Source organism: Ursus maritimus, unplaced genomic scaffold (assembly GCF_017311325.1).
Source record: "Ursus maritimus isolate PB19 unplaced genomic scaffold, ASM1731132v1 scaffold_19, whole genome shotgun sequence".
Classification (NCBI taxonomy): Eukaryota; Metazoa; Chordata; class Mammalia; order Carnivora; family Ursidae; genus Ursus; species Ursus maritimus.
In genome coordinates this window covers 44862009-44880246 of record NW_024424341.1, presented here as the reverse complement: position 1 = coordinate 44880246, position 18238 = coordinate 44862009, and the positions used below count along the sequence as shown (strand labels likewise).

Sequence of the window (18238 nt, the reverse complement as noted above, 5' to 3'; positions counted from 1 at the left end):
TGTGACCCTTCCTGAGCAAATGAGACTTGGATAAATGGTTTCTGGAGCTTTTGGTAAAGAGAAGCAGCCCACCTCTTCCACGTTACCCCCTAAAACCACATCTTTCTCCCCTTCAAATGGTGCAGAGTAAGTCATTCTACAACCAGGTAGAGGAGCCTGGAACTGCTAGGATGAAGGAAGAAGAAGGAGGAGGAGGGGGGGGAGGGGAAGGGGGAGGGGGACTACAAGAAGCAAGCGCTAGAAAGGGGAGCCAGAAACTGGGTCCCCAGTGACATCACCATCATCACCATCATCACAGTCACTGAGCAATCAACTGTGTGCAGGCACTGTTCAAGGAGCTTATGCATGTTGTCCCATTTAAACCCTACAACAACACTAAAGACAGACGTTATTATTGTCCCTAATTCATAAATGAGGAAACTGAGGCTGCAGAGATTGAGAGACTTGCCCTAGATCATTTAGCCTGAGTGATGGAATGAGGATCCAAACCCAGTGAGTCAGACTGCAGAGCCTTTGCTCATAATAACTGCCTTCCAGTGTTTGAGCTGCTGGATCATACCTCACCTGAACCAGAAGAAACCAGGACACTTTCTAAATCACGTGAGCCAAGATATTTCTTGTTTGGGAGAAAAAACACTACCTTGGGTTTTGGGGCATTTGTCATCAGAAAGAGGCTTACCTGTGAGAATCCAGAGAAGTTAATCCAATCAACCTAGGGGCCTGCTCTCGGCAGGGGGCGGGGAGGGGATGGTTAGAGAAGGCTTGCATAGGAGGGCAGTTCTGAGATAAGAGGAGGAGGTAGCCGTTGAAGATAATGAAGAAGGGGCACAGCAGGAAGAAAATCTCAGAGGTGGGAGGAAGGGAGCCTTGACAGGTAATGTCCCAATGAGAACACTGCTTTCCTCTCTGGAAAGGGCTTAACCTAGGGGTAAGAGTCCCCCACTCAGCCTGATGATCACCTCTCCCACCAGCCCCCTGCTAAGCCTCAACTCTGTCATAACCTGCCCCAGTTCCCTGCCCTGGCCTGTCTCCTCTGATCCACCACCCATAGAAGACCCAGAATGTTCCCCCCACTTTTTTTTAACTTTTAATTTCTTAATTTAGATAAAGGTTTCAAATGTACAGACTGTGCAGAAACAAGTCTAACAGACCCCCACATGCCCCCATTTCATAGATGTAAACATGCACCAGATTTCTTCTTTTTCTAAATAAAATGTGGTAGGTACAAATTAAACCCTTCCTCCTTCTTCTCTGTTCCTCCTTCCCTCCCTCCATCCCTGAAAGAAACCACCAAACTCATGTTGCTGTAAATCACTCCTGTGTGTATTGCCTACTTTTCCTCAGTATGTGTGGACACACTTGGTACAGAGTTGTTGCTTTGGGTGTTGAGGTATCCTTAATAACTTCTGCCAAAACTTTCCAGCTCTTCACCTTCTAAGACTCACCTTCTGGGTCTCTCAGCTGGCCCAGTTGATGTTTCAGTTGACATGGTCATAAAAAGGCCAATTGTTATGAGGAAATTAGAGACAGGATGGTCTAAAATGTGCCACATAGTCATCACAAATTTTAAAACTGTGTATCTAAGAAGCCAATGATAAGAATCCATCTCTGGATATTAATACTAATAAAGGTTTTATCCCCCTCAAAGTATTATCCTGTAGATGGCACTTCTTAAGCTTTAATATGCATACAAATCACTGACCAATTTGGTCAAAATGCATGTTTTGATTCAGTAAATCCAGGAGTGGAGGGGCAAGGGATTTTGCGCTTCCAATAAGCTCCTGGAGGATGCTGGTCCTTGAACACCTTGTAAGCAGCGGATTACAGGCATTAATGTGAGAACTTGAATTTTGTCCAAGAGGGATCAGGCGAAGAACACAGGTTAACCATCTCAGTTTGGGGATGATAATCATTTTGTCATTTGTATATTTAACAGACTGAACATGGTGGGGGTACAAATATGACTTCTATTTCTTCTTTCTGTAAGATGCCAATCTCACCTTTTTGCATCAGCCTTTGGGGAATGGAGAAGAAAACATCCTCTTCTTATGTAGGAGAGGAAGAGGAAAGCCACGCAACTTCCTCCATAAACAGCAGCTTGAGGTAACAATAACTCCACAGACACCAAGAGTCTCTGCTTAGAGTGCATAGGGGTTCCATCTGAGAGGCTGAACCACTGGGGGAGATAGATAGATAGATAGATAGATAGATAGATAGATAGATAGATAGAATAGATAAACTGGAGTTTAACCTTATCGGTTGGAGTTATGAAGCAGTCCCTAATATTGTGGTCTTAGTGTCTGATGCTGGCACTCGAAGTGCATGGGGCAGGCAGTTAGGAAGGGAAGACAGGTGTAAAGTGGGGGAGAAGCTAAGACAAGCTGGTACAAGCTGGCCTCTGCCTTTGGTGATATGAGCGTCCACAGAAGCTGGCATCCTTCATCATGGACCTAAACACACAACTGGCCCAGGAGCTGGAGAAGTTGAGAGGAAGATCCAGGAAAAGGTGAAACAATTGCTGGCCTGGCTGCTGCCCTATGCAAGCCTGATGAGCCAGCAGCCAGCTAGCCACAACCTGTGTGACCTACGAAATGGCAGCTGCTTCACTGCTGCCCTCCAAATCCTGCCCAAGAATCTCTATTGGCTCGTCCTAATTGAAAGCATTCGGAGAAGGTAATTCTAAGATACAGTTCGTTCAGCCTGGTCAGGCTGATACATGACAAAGCCCCAGCACACAGACTGGAGGACAGTGGTGAGATCTGTCAGTGGCTGCTGGGGAGATGGTAACAGGAGCAGTTCTGCTCTCAAGCAGAGGCACCTGGAATGCATGTGTCTAATAACCTCTGGGTGGCTTTTTTTTTTTTTTTTAATTATTTTAGAGTTGGAGGTGAAACTGGTAATAGCTGTCTCTTATTTGGCTTTAGCTTTTTTTCCAAAACCTTTAGCCTTTCTTCCATAGAGAATCCTTTTATGTTATAGCTTCAGTCAAGGTACATCTGTTATCATTAGGTTATGGTTATAGATGTTTCATTCAATATTTCAACTTTCAACCAATTATTTTTTAATAGACTTTATTTTTCGTGAGTAGCTTTATGCTTACAGAAAGTTACACAAAAAGTAAAGAAAATTCCCATATACTTCCTGTCCCTCCACCCACATTTTCCCCTATTATTACCGTCTTGCAGGAGTGTGGTACCTTTGTCACAATTGATGACCAATAGTGAAACATTATTACTAACTAGAATCCATACTTTACATTAAGGCTCACTCTGTGTTGTATAGTTCTATGGCTTTTTATGAATTCATAATGTGATGTATCCACCATTACAGTATCACACAAAATAGTTTCACCTTTCCATCCCTTCCACCCCCCCCCCATGATCCCCTGGCCACCACTGATCTTTTTAGTGGTCTCTATAGCTTGGCCTTTTCTAGAATGCCATATATTTGTGATCATAGAGTCCATTGCCTTTTCAGATTGTCTTCCAAAGTGGCTGTATCATTTTGCTTTCCCACCAGCAGTGAAGGAGAGTTACCGTTGTTCCACATCCTCAAGAGGATTTGGTGTCATTTTTTTTTATTTCAGACATTCTAATAGGTGTGTAGAGGTATCCCATTTTTGTTTTAATTTGCAATTCCCTAATGATATGATGGTTAGCAAATTTTCATGTTTATTTGCCATCTGTACATCTTCAGTGAGATATCTGTTCATAACTTTTGTCCATTTTTAAGAAGACTTTTTGTTTTCTTATGGTTGGGTTTTAAGAGTTCTTTGTCTATTTTAGATACAAGTCAATCATCAGGTATGTGTTTTGCAAATATTTCTGCCAGTCTGTGATTTGTCTTTTCATTCTCTTAACAGCCAGTCCTTTTTAAAGCCCCTTGAAAGGCTCATAGACCAATGGCAGACATGCTGTCTAATTGATTTTGTTTTTTAATAGCAAAACACCCCACAAAAGGCAGAAGGGTGACAATGTTTGAGCGAAATAGCACCTTTTGAGAATTAGGCACTCACAGTAGCAGCTGCTCGTTCTTCCAGGAAGCCCACCTGGATTACATCAGCCCCTGGCACCCTCTGCTGCTTCTCAGCCCTTATAAACACTTGAAGCTGGACTCAGCTTCTCCCCCAAATTTGCTATCTTAATGGTGATCCCATGGTCCCTTTGTCCCTGTGCCAGAGACTCACCCAACCCTTGGATTATCAGCATCTCCCCCAAAGTTGTCCCTTCTCTCACACCGGCATTTCAAGGTCGGCTCCATCTAATCCCCAGCCCAGACCTCTGGCTCTTACCCTGGATGCCCCGCCCTCTACAGCCAATCAATCTCCTGACCTACCCACTAAGTTGTCTCCTCTGTGCTCCACAGCCCTATATGGTCCACCATTGCCCTTGACCCCCATACCTCATCCTGCTCCACCCCCTTGCCTCAGTCCCCAGCTTTATTCTCATCCCACCTCCTCTCCCCTCATTTGTTTATTGAGTAACTACTTAGAGAGTTAGGTGAGTCACCACAGAGTGGTGACCTAGACAAGCATGTTCAGTGAAAGATCCATGAGAATGTTGCTATTTCTCAGGGCCCTGTCTGAGGCTGAGTGGGCTCTCCAGAACTCCAGGCCCAGTACCCAGTGCTTTCTGGGGCAGCCCGCAGACCTCTCACATTCCCTGTGTCCCAAACTGACCCACTCCTGCTGCTTATTTTCTACCATCCCTACCTGGTGACGGTGATGCGCGTCTAAGTCCCCCACTGAACCTGAGCTCCGTAGCATGGAGACTGGGGCTGTCTCATCCACCGCGGTGTTCCCGGGGCAGGGTCGGCTCGCGAATGTTATGGAATCGTAAAGACGAACGAAACCTGGAAGAATGCATGCCGGGGAGATATCAGGGTCATGCTATCGGCCCCCTATCCCTCACTCAGACCTGAAACACCCTGTTTCTGAAATCAAAGAGCAGTAAGTCTGGCATCTCCGTACCTGGCCTCCTAGGATGAAAGTCCCACTTTGTCAAGAAAATCAAGGGAGGCATTTGGGACCTTTTGCCTTTTAGGGGACACTTGGTGGTGAGTGGGAGGGCGCGGAAAGCGAACGGGCCCCACCGTTTCTCCACACCCCTATCATCTTCGCTCCAAGCGACCCAAGCCGAAGGAGCTGGAGGAACTGGACGGCTGCGCCGCGCTGAGGGAGCCGCTCAGCCCCAGTCCGCCGGGCAACCGACGGCGTCACTGCCGGCGCGCTCGTGACATCAGAGGCGGGCGCCATACTTGAAGAGGGAGCGGGAAGGCGCTACCGCGGCGCTGTCATGGAGGTAATGCAGGAAGCGCGGGAACTGGGTTGCTGGGCGACGGAAGAGATGGGGGCGCCCGTCGCAGCCCGAGCCCCGGAGTCGACGCTGCGCAGGTGAGGAGGGACGCTCTGAGAGTGAGCACTCCCAACCCTGGAGATAGTCTCTGGGGATGAGAGCCCCACCCCTTACTGAAGACCCGCCTTCCTCTCCCTCAGTGAGAATAACCCTTAAGGACGCCCCCCCACACACACCCAGGAGTATATTCAGGAAGAGGATCCTGGGTTGAGTGAAGAACCCCTGGCCATGACCCTCCCACACACTCCCACCGCCTACCCCGTGAGACCACCCAGAGTGAGAGCAGAGGCACCAGTGAGGATCCTCCCAGAGTTAATGAAGCCCCCTTCCTGTGTGCAAGTAAGATCTTTGGAGTGAGACTGTCCATGCAACACGCTACCACCCACCCCCACCCCAACCAGTGAAGAGTCGCCAAAGACCATCCCATTGGAGACTGAATCTATAGGAGTGATGACCCACATCTGGTAATGAGAGCACTTCCTGGCAGTATACTCCCCACCACCTCCTCTGGAAGTGACTAGAGATAGCCCTCTCCCAGGAGAAAGTAATCGCCCCACCAGGAAATGAGAATAATCCCACACCCAGTGAAAAGTCCACGACTCAGACTGAGAACTCCCCAGGAGGGAATATCTCATCCCAAAAGTATGAACCCTCTTTCCCCCCAGAAGTGAGAATTCCCTTGTAAAGACTTTACCCACCACAACCACCCTGGGAATAAGGATGATCCACCCTGTGTGGTGCCCGAGGCATACCTTTACCTGCTCTCCCCACAGACTGTGTCTGGGCCAGGGGGCCGACATCTGGGCCTATGTCTTGCGGCACGTGCACAGCCAGAGGTGAGACTGGCCTCATGAGGGAGGCTGTGACAGGGGAGGGGACACAGGCAAGCCCCACAGTAACACCTCTTCCTTCTGCCTCTCCGCTGTAGGAGTGTCCAGAAGATCCGGGGAAACCTACTCTGGTAACTGGTTCTAAAAGCTGTTCCTTCCTATTTCCCCTAGTCCCATCCAGCTGTTTTTCACCCACAGCCTCACACCTCCTGTCTCCCCTGGAAGTCCTTGTCATCCCCTAACTCTGGCTTCATTTCCTCAGGTATGGCCACCAGGACAGTCCAGAGGTGAGAAGCATGTGTTATAAGATTTTCTTTCATCCAAAAAGAGGACTTGTAGATTTCTGCTCTAGGCCCAGCCTTGTGTTATGGGATGCTAGGGACACTGGATCACAAGACAGCCCTGATCCCCACACTCATGGGGCTTACAGTCCAAGGGAGAGAGGCATGAGCTGAATGTTTAGTGAACATGGATATGAGGCATCCAAGCTGATGAGGGGAGATGGGAGAAGGGACTGGTTTGGGAGATATACGGAGGCCAGTGTAGGACCTATTGTGTGCAAGGGGCCCCAGTGACGTCTAGGGGAGGCTTCCAGAAGACCTCGGGACCCCTAAATGTTGGGCTCAGTGGGGAGGTGAGAACTGGGGCAGGGATGTGGTATCATCAGTGCAGAGACAGGAAACAGGGTAGGAGGATAGGGGACGCAATCCCAGGAGGAAGGAGGAGGCCAGATGGTACCCTGGTGTTCTTCTAGACCTAGAGATCAGACACAGAAACTGCTTACAATAAGCCCTCTGCCGCCTACCTGTGCAGACAAGGAGAACAATGCCCCACAAAGAGCAGTCAGGCCAGGCCAAGCCCCAGCCAGGCCATGCATCTGACTCTGCACCCGATCCCACCAGGCCCGTCGGAAGCTGGAGCTGGAAGCCACTGTTGCTCGCCTGCGGGCAGAGATCCAGGAGTTAGACCAGAGCCTGGAGCTGATGGAGCAAGAGACCGAGGCTCAGGGTGACCTATGGGGCTGGAAAGATAAGCAACAGAGTGGAGGTGGGGGAAATGCTGATAGCCACGTGTTTCTCCTACAGACATGGCCCTGGAGCAAGCCCTGCAGAGCATGCAAGACACCCAGCGTCGTGCTCTCCTCCTCCGGGCCCAAGCTGGGGCCATGCGAAGACAGCAGCGTGGGCTGCAAGATCCCGTGCAGCGGCTGCAGAATCAGCTGAGGCGTCTGCAGGACATAGAGAGGTGGGCCTCAGGTGCCCAGGGACCAGCCTTCACCAGGCGGGGCAGGCAGACATTTTCCTTAGAGACATCCGTTCTCTACCCTGACTGCTTCTTGGGTTCCAGAATTCTGAGCTCCACTCCTTAGGATTTAAAGTCCGTGAGGTCAGAAAGTTTTCTCATCTCAGCCACTTATATTTCTGGTGCTTAAAATGGTGCCAATGTATATCTAGGGAATGTTCTGGGGAAAGAACAGTAAATAAGGGGCAAGTCTCTGCCCTCATGGAGCTTATACTCTGATGCAGAGAAGCCAGATGATAAACTAGGAAGCAGACTCTATAATTGCAGGGAGAGAAAAGCGCTATGATAAAAAGGTGGTGTGATAGTAAGGGCGAGGGAGATGCTACTCCAGGAAAGATGGTCAGAGAAGGCCTTGCTGAGGAAGTAACATCTGAGTTGGGGGAGGAATCTCCATGGAGAGGGACAGCAAGAGCAGAGGTGCAGAGTTTGGCATATAGGAAGAACAGCCAGGAAGCCAGTTCAGCTTCAGTTACACAGGCAAAAGGGAGGGCACAAGGAGGTGAGGTCAGAGAGGTGGAGAGAGTGCCATGGAGACGTCGGAATTTTACTCAGAGACTGGCTTCATGCCTTAGCCTGGCCACTTACAGCTCTGTGACCTTGGACAAACTACTTAGCTTCTTTGTGCCTCGGTTTATAAGCTCTGTGGAATGCGGATAATATTAAACCTACTTTATGGGGTAGGTATGATAACTAAGTGAGTTAAATCATGCAGAGTGCTTAAAAGAGTTTCTAATACCCATTGTTACTGTTCTGAGTGTGATGGGAAAACATCACATTGTTTTCGAGGGTTTTGGGCAGCAAGGTGACATGATCTGTCTGAGGTTTTAACAGAATCATTGACTACTAGATGGAAAACAGACTGCAGAAGGCAAGAGCAGAGGCCAGTGAGGAAACTAATATAGCCAGGAAATGTCAGTGGCCTGATTTTAGAGGTGGCCCCTGAGATCCATGCTCAGTGACTAGCCTTGTAGCAGGAGGAGACACAGTCATCTCTTCTAGCTCCCTTTTCCCAGGGACTCCTATCCCAACTCTACTTCTCTCTCTAGGAAGGCCAAAGTAGATATAACCTTTGGACCCTTGACATCATCAGCCCTGGGCCTGGGCCTGGAGCCTATGGTCTTGGTAAGAGTCCTGGGCCTTGGGGAAAGGAGTGGGGAGTCAGGTCAGGTGGACCCCTGGGTTCCCCTCATGCCCTATCCTCTTCTTCCCAGGGTGATGTCCGAACAGCCTGCACCCTCCGGACCCAGTTCTTACAGAAACTCCTAATTCCTCAGGCCAAGGGAGGCAACGTCCCGTGAGTGTCATCCAGGCTCCATAGAGCCTGCCAAGAACCTGGGCTTTTGGGGGGAAGTTACTTGTCTGTTAATTCCTCAGACACTCAGCCTCTGGACTGTGTCAGCCCCAGGCCTTGCCCTGACAGGGCTCCCAGGCTGGGACAAGGAAGAAACAAATCCATCACAGACAGTGGCAATCTGGATGGTTAGGGCTGTTGGGGGTGGGGAAGCCTGAGAGACTCCAGGGACCAAGAGGAGACTCCTTCCTCACCTGAGGAGTCAGGGAGGACAGGTTCTCTGGTGAGGAGGTTTAGCCAGGGTGAAAGGTTAAGACAGTATTCTAGATAAATAGCACATGTGAAAGGCTCTAAGGCCAGCTAGTTGGTATAAGCAGGGAACTCAAGTCTAGCAGGCATAGATGGACTTGGTTTCCTCATCCTTAAAATGGGGATAGTGATAGCCCCCCACCTTATAAGGTAGTGGTGATCAGTAGAGGGAGAGTTGATGTGTCTTGTAATATTCTCTGTCTCCTTCCACAACCCCACAGAACCCCTCGAGATGACCACTTTGGAGCTTCCTACCAGCAGTGGCTTACCTCAGTGGAGGTGAGGGGGGGGCCATACTTTCTGCCCCATGAACAAACCTCAGGGTGCCAGGACCTAACTCTTGATCCTACCTCATCACCATGGATCCCGGCTCATAGCCCTGCCCCCATCTGGCCCTACTTCACCCTTCCCCCCACCAGACACTGCTGACAAACCACCCTCCCGGCCACATCCTGGCCTCCTTGGAGCACCTGGCTGCAGAGCGGGAGGCAGAGATTCGGTCCCTGTGCGGTTCGGATGGGCTCCGAGATATGGAGATCGCCAGGTGTGGAGAGGAGTGCTCCTAAGGGCGGGGCAGGGTGGGTGGATGGGTAAGCGGGAACAGACTCAGGACCAGGCACCTGCTGATGGGGGTGGAACTGAAACCCAGTGACCAGTCTGGCAGGTGGGCTGACATTGGCCACCCCCAAGAGCCCAGGCAAGGGGGAGGGTTCCTCCGTCAGCGGTTTTACCCCACTCCCAGGTCCCAGGCACCAGACCAGTCAGACTCCAGCCAGGCCCTGCCGTCCATGGTGCATCTCATGCAGGTGACCCCCGGGCATCCTTCCCAGGGCTCCATCCCCTTCCCATCCCAAGGCCCCCTTGGTCCCCTCACCCCCAGGGATCATGCCCACCCTGACTTTGTACCCCTGCCCCAGGAGGGCTGGCGGGCCGTGGGTGTGCTGGTTGCCCAGCGGGGCCCCCTTCTGAAGGAGCGTCAAATCCTGACCCGGCGCCTCCAAGGCCTGATGGAGGAGGTGGAGAGATGTGCCCTGGGATCCAGTGAGAGGTGAGGGGGCTCCCTCAGCAGAGGCCTCTAGGCCATCTCTTTCCCAGAGGTCTCAGAATACTAGACTTTTTCTGCCCCTGTGGCTCCCAGCTCTGCCTCCCTGCTCTCCTGGTTTGTCTCCCTGTGTTTGTGGCTCCTTGTGCATCCTTACAGATCTGATCTCCCTCCTCCGCTAGGAGTCTTAGTCGTCTTCCTCTCCCTGGCTCTTCTCTGCTGTGTCTCAGGCAGGCCCTGATGCTAGGGCTCCGGGGCCGTGGCCTGTGGGCAGAGCTCAAGGCCCTGCGTGCCCAGAGCCAGGAGCTGGAGGAGGTGGCTGGGCGGCGGCAGCTTCTGCTGCAGGAGCTTCAGGCCAAACAGCAGCGGATCCTGCACTGGCGCCAGCTGGTGGTGAGAGGCCGGCCTTGGGGGAAGTGGCAGTGCCCGATGGAGGGCCAGAGAGGCTGGGAGCCTTAGGATCCAAAACTGGGCCTCTGGTGGTGGGGAGAGGCCCAGGGTGATTGTCCCAAGAGGAAGCAGGACCTGTGCAAAGGGGATGGCAGGGCCAGAGGCTGGGAGGTGGAAAGTGAAAGCAGCCCATCTTGGTGGCCTCGTGGTTGCCCAGGAGGAGACACAGGAACAGGTCCGCCTGCTCATCAAGGGCAACTCAGCCAGCAAGACGCGTCTGTGCCGGAGCCCTGCAGAGGTGAGGTGGGAGTTGGGGAAAGGTCTGGGTAGGGCTGGGGCTCGTAGAGATGGGGCCCAGTGACTCCAGGCTGCTTCTCCCATCCCTTTCCTTCCCCACAGGTGCTGGCTCTGGTTCAGCGAAAAGTGGTCCCCACATCTGAGGCGGTGGCACCACAGAGCCAGGAGCTGCTTCACTGTCTGGAGGAGGAAGCCCGGCATCTACCCTACCTTCTGTTGGGCACCCTGCTTCGGCACAGCCCTGGAGGGTAAGACTGGGGCCACCCCCCAAGTCCCCTCCCATGGGTCACTATCGCTCCCTGATTCCACGCCAAAAATATAATGGCAGGCCTCCAGTGTTCCCAAGCTGCCAGACCTCATCCTCAAGTCTCAGTCCCACCCTGGAATCCTAGTCCCCAGACCCACCTCCAAGTTCCTGGGCCTCCTGAAGCACCTCTCAGTCCCCAGAACCTCTGGAATTCAAGCTTCCCTCCGAGTACCCCTCCCAACCTGGACTTTCCCCCCAGATTGCAGCCCCTGCCCACAGTCCTGCCATCCATCCACCAGCTGCATCCTGCGTCCCCGAGGGGCTCCGGCCTCATAGTGCTGAGCCACACGCTGGGGCTGCCTGCAGGGAAGGTGAGTGCCTGTCCCCTAGGACCTGTCTTCCCACCCTCCTGCCCGAGTGACTGTTCTTCCCCCTCCCTCCAGGCTCCGGAACTGCTCCTCCCAAAGGCCGCCTCTCTTCGCCAGGACCTTCTGTTCCTCCAGGACCAGCGGAGTCTCCGGTGCTGGGATCTGCTTCACATGAAGACCAGCCTGCCACCAGGACCATCCACCCAGGGTAAGGCCTGCCCTGCCTTCACAACCAGCATCCCTGCCCATTCCCAGGGCCGCCAGCCTCCAGAAGAAATCCCAGACACCCATTACTGACACAGTGCCTGCTGTGCACTGAGTGCTTTAAGCATGTTCACTGGTTTCATCTGCACAGCAGATGAATTTAAATCCAGGCAGTCTGACACGTGTCTGTACTCCTAACTAGGTGATCCTGCCCATCAAATTGCCAAGTACTCACGTATCGCCATTCGATAGGATATGCGAATAGTTAAAAGCTAGGCTGTGGAGTTAAACTCCTCTCAGCCCTACCTCTTCCCTGCTGTGCGATCTCCCAGTGCCTCAGTTTCCTCCTCAGTGGAGTAAGCATAATGATAGTACCTTACAAAGTTGCTGGGAAGACTCAGTCCGGTTATCCAAACAGGGCACTGAACAATACACAGCACTCAGTAAGCAGTATGTGCCTCTGGTGTGATTGTGATCATTTCGTCTGCACATGTGCAGTCTCTTTCAGTCCTTATGATGAGGGTAGGGTGTTTTGTTTTGGGGAGGTTTTTTGAGACAGGGAGGAGGGGGTAGGGGCAAAAAGAGAGGGGAGAGAAAGAATCTTAAGCAGGCTCCATGCCCAGTACAGAGGCTGATGTGGGGCTCAATCTTAACAACCCTGAGATCACACCCTGAGCTAAAATCAAGAGTCAGATGCTTAACCGACTGTGCCACCCAGGCGTCCTGAGGGTAAGGATTATTAAGACCCAAGTTACAAATGAAGAAACTGGAACTCAGAAAAGTTGTTCACTGCTAGATTCCCTCAGGAAGCACTTGCTAGGTACCTGCCAGCTACTGGCCCTGAGAGCTCAATGGGGAGAGAGGCCAGAGATGCCCATTCCCAGGGATCCCAGTGGTAGAAGCAGAGAGCACAGAATCAAAGGATAAATAGGTAGAAGAGGTGTATTAATGAGAAATGACTTGGGTGCCATCAGCAAAGCAGGAAGAGACCGTTTTCAGACCTCTGAGTTTGGGGCTCCTGCCTACCCCTCTCCAGTGAGCAGGAGCTATGTGTGGGAACAGCCCAAGACACGGCACAGCATCATCCTGCCTCATGGACGTCTTGGGCTTTGGCATGTCTGTAACAGAACATAGTTCTCTCTGTGCTGAAAAGCAGTTTTGTTTTTCTTCTGCCTTGTTTCCTTCCCTCAGTAAATGATCCTACTCTCCTTACTGAGGCTAGCCACCCAGGAGTCATCCTTAATTCCTCCCAGCACCCTAACCACCCCCCCCACCTTCAACCTGTCAACAAGCCTTGTAGGTCCCACTCCAGCATGCCCCAGTCTGCCCCCTGCCCCACTTTTACACCTGACCACAGGAGTGGCTGAAGAAAGGGCAAGTGTCACGCCTGAGGTCAGAGGCAAGGATGGAGTGGAGCCAGGATTCAGGCCCAGGGGCCCTGACTGCACTGCTGATCTGTACTTGCTCTGAGATGGACCTCTTTTGGACCTATGGAGAGGGACTGGACCCAGTCACGTCTCCAGGGGGAAACACTGCTGGAGTGAAGGGCTGTAGCAGTCTGAGGAGGAAGCCTTGGGGTGGGGAACACTGGGAAGGGATTCCAGGAAGAAAGGTGGTGTCTCGAGTGGACCCAGAGGAACAGGCGAGGTTTTGGTACTAAGCAGAGGCCACCTAGTGCAAACCTTCAAGTACTAGGCTGGGGAGCTCAGACTCTGTCTCGGGGGTACTGGCGAGCCTTGGAGAGTTCCACACAGGAGAGGGAAAGGATCAGGTTTATGCTTTAGGAAGATCACTCTGTCTGCTGTATAGAGGATGAACCAAAGTGGGAGGCTGAGGCTTGGAGCCTAGGAAGGAGGTTGGGGGGTAAATAGGGAAGGAGGGAAGAAGGTGAGGGATGGGCCAAGGAGATTGATGGTCTGTCGAGGAGGGAGGACGGTATCCAAGATGAGGCCTGGAGGATGGTGGGCTTGCCCCTGAGATGAGGACCTGGGAGGAGGGAGAGGTTTGGGAGAGATGCTGAGGTCATGACTAGGTGACTGGAGACTTGGGAACCCATTGACTGTGAGGCACCAGGGAGCCAGAGGACTCAACACTGCCTCCCGGGTTTCTCACCTGCAGAGCTGCTGCAGATCTGGGCATCCCAAGAAAAGGAGCAGAAAGACAATCTGGGGCAGGCTCTGAAGCAGCTGGAGAACCTGCTGAAACAAGCGCTGGAGCGAATCCCCAAGCTACAGGGGGTTGTGGAGGACTGGTGAGAGGGGCATATGATGGTGGGGTAAGGTGCTGAGCTGGGGGAACGGGCAGAACTCGGCGGGGTGGGGGGGGGGGCTCATGACAAGGAGGCCATGGTGTTGGGGGGGAGGTCGAGTGTCTAGAGGCCCAGGCCTTCCTGTGATGCTATCCCCTTCCCCAAGGTGGGAGCAGCCAGGCCAAGCTGCCCTGTCCGAGGAGTTCTGCCAGGGCCTGTCCCTGCCCCAGTGGCGGCTACGCTGGGTCCAGGCCCAAGGCGCCCTGCAGCAGCTGTGCGGATGAACAGGGGCCTCAAACAGAAGTCAAGAGCTTCATATTCACCCCTCCATGAGACCTTTGGAAGAGAGCATCGCCTGAATGTGTCAACCCATTGTCTCTACCCACACTTGCTGTCCCCCTCATAGGCGTTTCTGTTCCTCTCAACTGCCTTGGACCTGTCCTTTCATCCCATCAAAGACAAGAGAATGGGGTACTCTGGACCCCACCCTAGGTCCCTCTAAAACTCCCCTCATCACTCTCACCCTCAGCAAAAAGTCATTGAGCACTTTCTCTAAACACTGAGGATCTGGCACGGAACAAAATGGACAAAAGTCCCAGCTTTCAGGAAGTTGTTCTAGGATGGGGAAGCAGACCCCTGACAAGTGAGCAAAATATGTAGTATGTTGGAAGATAACGGCTCTGGAGAAAAAATAAAGCAGGCTGTAGGAGATGCGACTTTAGATAGAAGGCTGCACACACTCTGTAAAGGTAATGAGAGGGATGCACGTGGGCATCTGAGGAGGGCTTGTGGGAGGCTGGGGTGGGAAGGAGGCAAGACCGAGAGCAGTGGCCCTGAGCTCAAAATGCTGGTGTGAGGGTTGAGGAGGTGGGGGCGTTTGGGGTGGGGGATGTGATTTGTCTTCTAATTTTTATGTAGTTTTCTTTTTTACATTTAAACCTCTGAAGTCATTTGGAATTTATCCAAATGGATCCAATTTTGTCTTATTTTACATATATCACAGTAGCACTTCTTGAAATTCTCAGAGCAGTGGTTGCCTCTGAAGGAGAGGTGGGTAGCGGAGATCAGCCAAGGGAGGAGACAGGGAAACTTTCTAGAGTTGGAAATAGATTACATGTTGAAGGTAGTAGGGGTAGGTGTCAGAACTCATCTAGCTATACTCTTTAGGTCTGTGCATTTCACCATGAATTACTCTTCAACTTACAAAGTAAAACTTTACCCACCTATATAAAGTAAAACTTCAGGTGATTTGAGATGCCTCCTCTTCATACGCTAAATGTCCATGATTAATCAGGCTGTATCTGGATTCTCTCCAAGTCTGTTGTCTTTCTGACTCTCATATGCCATCCCCGCAGTGTTCTAATAATAAAGGTTTTGTCTTGTTTTAGTATCTGAAATGGCTAGTTGCTGTCTTGCTCTAATTTTTCAAGGTTTCCCTGTCTCTTCTTGCTAATTTTTTCTCCCAAATGAAATGAACTTTATACTCAACCTGCCTGGTTCCAGAAAAAATACAAACACAGATGGGAGTTTTACTGGGGTTGCAATAAGTTTACAAATGAGGGAGATTTGACGTCTTTGTGTCTTTACCATATTTCCTTTCCTATGTGCCACCGTAGTGTTCCCCTCCTCCCTTCATCTTGGCTCCTAGCCAAGACTGAACATGGAGGTTCTTGCCCCCCCTGCTTAATTATTCTCCATAGTACATCTTCTAACATAGTTTGTATTCTACTTTATTTATCCTTTGTTGTCCTTCAAACAGAATGTGAGCTCCATGAAGGTGAAGTGCTCTATAAACCAGAAGTTGGGCAAACTTTCCTAAATATGATTCAAAATCCAGATGCAATAGGGGAATGATTGATGAAAACATAAAAACAAACTTTTGCAGGGTGCCTGGGTGGCTCAGTCAGTTGAGCGGCTGACTCTTGGCTTCCACTCAGGTCATGATCTCAGGGTCATAGGATCGATCCCCGAGTCAGGCTCCTGCTCTGCGCAGTCTGTTGGGGATTCTCTTTCTCCCTCTCCCTCTGCCCCTTCCCCTGCTCGCACACACTCTAAAGAAATAAATGAATAAATAAATAAATAAATAAATAAATAAATAAATAAATAAATAATTTTTTAAGAACTTTTGCATGGCAAAAAAGCAAAATAAAAAGAAATGATAAATTGGGGGGGATTTGCAATTTATACCATAAAGGGGGGTGTGTTCGTGCACATACGTGTCTATGTCAAAGTAGAAAAGAAAAATTCCAAGTCCATAGAAAAGTTGGCAAAGTAAATGGACAATTCTCAGAAAATATGCTCCAATTCAAATAATAAGAGAAAAGCAAATTAAAACCCTACTTTGATACATTTTCCACCTATCAGACTGCAAAAAAGGAAACCCAAAATCTTGGAAGCTCACTGCCGACAAGGCTGTGGGAAAACAACACTCAATCCATCAGTGGACATGCAAAGTGGGACACCTATAGGATAATCTCCAGCAAAACTACATATGCATTTACTGTTTGCCTAAACAATCCCACTTTTGGATTCTACCCCAAAAACATACTGGGTGAAATACAAGTTGGGAGACCTTGTACAAAACAACTAGACTGTATTCTTCAGAAAGTCAATGGGGCTCAAGTGGGGACTACTTTAGATTAAAAGAGATGTGACAACCAAATGCAAGGTGGGTCTTGATTGAACCATGGAATTTTTTTTTAAGTAAAAGTACATTTTGGGGACAACGAAATTTGCAAATTGGGAGTGGAAAACTTGTATGTTAGAGAATATTACTGTGTCTTTGTTAAAAGTCTTGCTGGGGGGAGGGCGCCTGGGCGGCTCAGTCGTTAAGCGTCTGCCTTCCGCTCAGGGCATGATCCCAGCATTCTGGGATCGAGCCCTGCATCGGACTCGTCCACTGGGAGCCTGCATCTTCCTCTCCCACTCCCCCTGCTTGTGTTCCCTCTCTCACTGGCTGTCTCTCTCTCTGTGTCAAATAAATAAAATCTTTTTTAAAAAAAGGTCTTGCTGGGATAATGGCATTGAGTTTAGGTGGGAGACTATTCTTAGAGGATGCATGTTGAAGTATTAAGGATAATGTCTGCAACTTTGAGACAGTTGAGAAGAGAATAAGGTAAAAGGGATAGCGATGGATGCCAAACATCCATGAATATACACTCTTTCATACTTTGCACTGTGGAAACATCTAATTTTTCATCATTAAAAAAGAGAAAAAAACTCTTAAAAATTGAAAACAAACAAATGAACCTAATTACATCAGGTTGGTAGCACATTGATTTAGATAAGAATTATTCCAGGTTAGGTTAAAATAGTACTTTCAGGGTGCCTAGGGTGCCTAACAAAAGTAGTATTGAATTATAACCCAAAGTATAAAATATCCATGAATCCATACTGATAAAAATGATGTAATAAAAGAACAGACATATCCTCTGTGCAGAAGAATTACATATAATTTATGTAAATACTCCATTCTCGAGGAGGTGGAATTTAACTCTCCAGACCTCTTAAGTGTGGGCTGCGCATAGTGACTTCCTTCCAAAGCGCGTGGAAAGGAAGTAAAAAGAAAAGTAACTTTGTAGTGGAGAAACCTGACAAAGGCTACCTTAGCCAGGAGATCAAAGTTAACACCAACAGTGGTAAGTCACGTTGATAGTATGTACCCTTGATATGACATAATGAGAATTGCACTTTACCTCTGAGGTCTCCCCCCAACCCCCTCCCCCAAAACCCCCCACAAAACATCAGATCCCAAATGAAGAACATTCTACAAGATACCTGACCAGTACTCCTGAAAACTATCAAACTCATGAAAAGCAAGGTAAATGTGAGAAAGTGTCACTGGCAAGAAGAGCTTAAAGAAGCAAGACAACTAAATGCAATGTGTTCTGGATGGAATGCTCAAACATAAGAGATTAGACACCAAGAAAATCTGAATAAAGTATGGACTCTAGTTAATAATAATGTTTTGTTAAAAAAGCGACCTATTTTCTTATCACATCTGTAGCACAGAAGCAAATAAAAACCAGTGGTTTTTAAAATGTTTTATTTATTTATTTATTTATTTATTTATTTATTTATTTGAGAGAGAGCAAGTGAGCACAAGCAGTGGATAGGGCAGAGGGAGAGGGAGAAGCAGGCTCCCTGCTGAGCAGTGAGCAGAGGTGGGACTAATTCCAGAACCTCAGGATCATGACCAGAGCCCAAGGCAGACACTTAACCAACTTAGCCACCCAGGCATCCCCAAAGCCAGTATTTTAACAAAGCATTCATTACTGCTGACTTAGACCTAGAACTTCAAGAAACCAAGACAGCCAGTAAAAGTTCTGACAGGATTAAAAAAAAAAAAAAAAAAAA

The 18238-nt window shown here is 49.8% G+C and overlaps 1 protein-coding gene and 1 long non-coding RNA gene across 5 annotated transcripts in view; one reads left to right on the top strand and one right to left on the bottom strand.

Annotated features, from left to right (window-relative positions):
* The window catches only part of LOC121103327, a 35700-nt gene extending 30507 nt beyond the window's left edge, over positions 1 to 5193 (bottom strand). For 3 of the 4 annotated variants that reach the window (XR_005835489.1, XR_005835487.1, XR_005835485.1), the window contains exons 1-2: positions 4970 to 5193; positions 4712 to 4851 (exon numbers count right to left, since the gene is read on the bottom strand). This is a non-coding gene — a long non-coding RNA (uncharacterized LOC121103327). Of the gene's footprint in view, positions 1 to 1368; positions 2177 to 4711; positions 4852 to 4969 lie in introns of those variants that run through there. The other variant, XR_005835488.1, reaches the window with a different exon arrangement.
* A 55-nt stretch (positions 5194 to 5248) lies between these two features.
* HAUS5 (HAUS augmin like complex subunit 5) lies at positions 5249 to 15272 on the top strand. The gene is made up of 19 exons (XM_008712109.2): positions 5249 to 5392; positions 6128 to 6190; positions 6283 to 6315; positions 6447 to 6471; positions 7087 to 7192; positions 7270 to 7429; positions 8533 to 8608; positions 8698 to 8780; positions 9308 to 9365; positions 9506 to 9630; positions 9829 to 9892; positions 10004 to 10134; positions 10359 to 10521; positions 10736 to 10816; positions 10918 to 11063; positions 11322 to 11433; positions 11506 to 11638; positions 13753 to 13885; positions 14049 to 15272. Exons 1-19 carry the CDS (start codon positions 5295 to 5297, stop codon positions 14164 to 14166), a joined length of 1908 nt encoding a protein of 635 aa, XP_008710331.1. The 5' UTR covers positions 5249 to 5294; the 3' UTR covers positions 14167 to 15272.
* The last annotated feature ends 2966 nt before the right edge of the window (positions 15273 to 18238 follow it).